Source organism: Grammomys surdaster, unplaced genomic scaffold, assembly GCF_004785775.1.
Source record: "Grammomys surdaster isolate TR1022 unplaced genomic scaffold, NIH_TR_1.0 1149, whole genome shotgun sequence".
Classification (NCBI taxonomy): Eukaryota; Metazoa; Chordata; class Mammalia; order Rodentia; family Muridae; genus Grammomys; species Grammomys surdaster.
Genome location: NW_021605568.1, coordinates 579,585 through 581,366, shown reverse-complemented (window position 1 = coordinate 581,366; position 1,782 = coordinate 579,585). Strand labels below are relative to the sequence as shown.

At 46.5% G+C, this 1,782-nt stretch overlaps 1 protein-coding gene across 1 annotated transcript; it reads right to left on the bottom strand.

The window, feature by feature from the left end:
* LOC114634974 (olfactory receptor 1I1) lies at positions 1 to 942 on the bottom strand. Its single transcript, XM_028783598.1, has one exon. It carries the CDS (start codon positions 940 to 942, stop codon positions 1 to 3), a length of 942 nt encoding a protein of 313 aa, XP_028639431.1.
* Positions 943 to 1,782: the final 840 nt, after the last annotated feature.

Genomic DNA, 1,782 nt, shown 5'->3' with positions numbered 1-1,782 from the left:
CTAGGCCTGGAATGAGACTGCTTTGCTTCCAAGCTTCCTCAGGGCTGCCTTCATGTCCTTGTTCCTTAGGCTGTAGATAAAGGGGTTCAGTGTAGGAATAACCACCCCAAACATTAACGCAGCTGCCTTGTCTTTCTGGGAGGAGCTAGGGGATGCTGGCAGTAAGTACCCAGTAAAGATGGTCCCGTAGAACAGTGACACCACAGTGAGGTGGGAACCACAAGTAGAGAAGGCTTTCCACTTGCCCTGAGCAGAAGGGATCCGGAAGACTGCCCTGAAGATGCAGATGTAGGAGACTAGGATGCAGGACAGTGGGCTGAAGCCCATGACAATGCCAAAAGCAAAGATCACTAGCTCATTGGTGTGTGTGTCTGAGCAGGAGAGTTTCAGGAGGGGCATAAGGTCACAGAAGAAGTGAGGGATTTCTGACCCTGCACAGAAGGTCAGTCGGGCCATGAGACAAGTATGAACCAAGGACTGGAGATTAGTAATAACCCATGTTCCACTCACTAGTAGTGCACAGACACGTGGGTTCATGAGCACTGAGTAGCGGAGTGGGTAGGCAATGGCCACCAGCCTGTCAATGGCCATCACTGCCAGGATGAAGCTGTCTATAGTCCCAAAGAGGTGAAAGGCATACATTTGGACAAGACAGCCTATGAAAGGGATAGCTCTGCTCTGGGTCTGGATGTTTACTAGCATCTTGGGGACAGTAGTGGAGCAGAAAAAGATGTCAACCAGGGACAGGTTGCAAAGGAAGAAGTACATGGGTGTGTGCAGGCGAGAGTCTGATATGATGGCTAAGATGATGAGCAGGTTTCCAAAGACAGTGACCAGATACATGGACAGGAACAGGCCAAAGAGGACGGGCTGCAGGTCCGGATCCTCTGAGAGTCCCATGAGATGGAATTCCAAGACTGTTGTTTGGTTTTCTGGTGCCATAGAAGAGTCTGTGTTTACTGAAATGGAAGGAGATGGACGCAACATAGGGCTGGAGTCAGAGATGGGGGCTCTAGTCCTGTAGAAGCCTTTAAGGTTATGTGGAAATCCATTTACTCCTGTGAATAAGTTTCTGTAAGCTACCTCCAGTGGTTTTTGTATTCTCAAAGCTATCTAAGTCTGAGTAATTAGTGTCTCAAATTCCTAACTTAGGTACCTGTTCAGCTTGGATGTTGTCCAAGGTGGGTGACCTTTGCCTATGGTTCAGATCTGGAAAGTTCCACAAATACTCATATGGTAAAAGCTCAGACAGGCAGCCTGTGGGAGGTGGTAGAAGGTGGTTTCTGGGGCTGGAGAGATGGCTTGGCAGTTTAGAAGACTTGCTGTTCTTGCAGCAGACCTGTATTGGATTCCTAACACTCACATTAGGTGGCCGTCTGACCATAGAACAGACTTCCACTATGTTATCCTACTATAATTGAACAGAGCCAATGGACCGTAACTGAGACTCTGAAACCTTGATCCAGAATAAACCTTTTCTCCTTTAAACTTGACTGTATTCAGGTATTTTGGGATAGTAACTGAAAGCTGACATACATCAAATCTCAACTCCAAACATCTACAGTAAAAGGAACCTGGCATCTCCTTGTTTTTTTTTCCCCCAGATCTCTTACCCTCTTCATCCTCACCTTTTAAGTTTGTACTAACAAGAAATAATTTGAAGGCTGGAGAAGTGTCTGTTAAAAGTATTTGTTAGTCAGTCAGGTGTGGTTGCACATACCTTTAACCACAGTACTTGGGATGCAGAGTAAGGTACATTTTTGAGTTCAAAGCCAGCTTGGT

What these genes read in the sequence shown, in the direction of transcription:
- LOC114634974 (XM_028783598.1), bottom strand. Translation starts at nt 942, where the DNA reads ATGGCACCAGAAAACCAAACAACAGTCTTGGAATTCCATCTCATGGGA.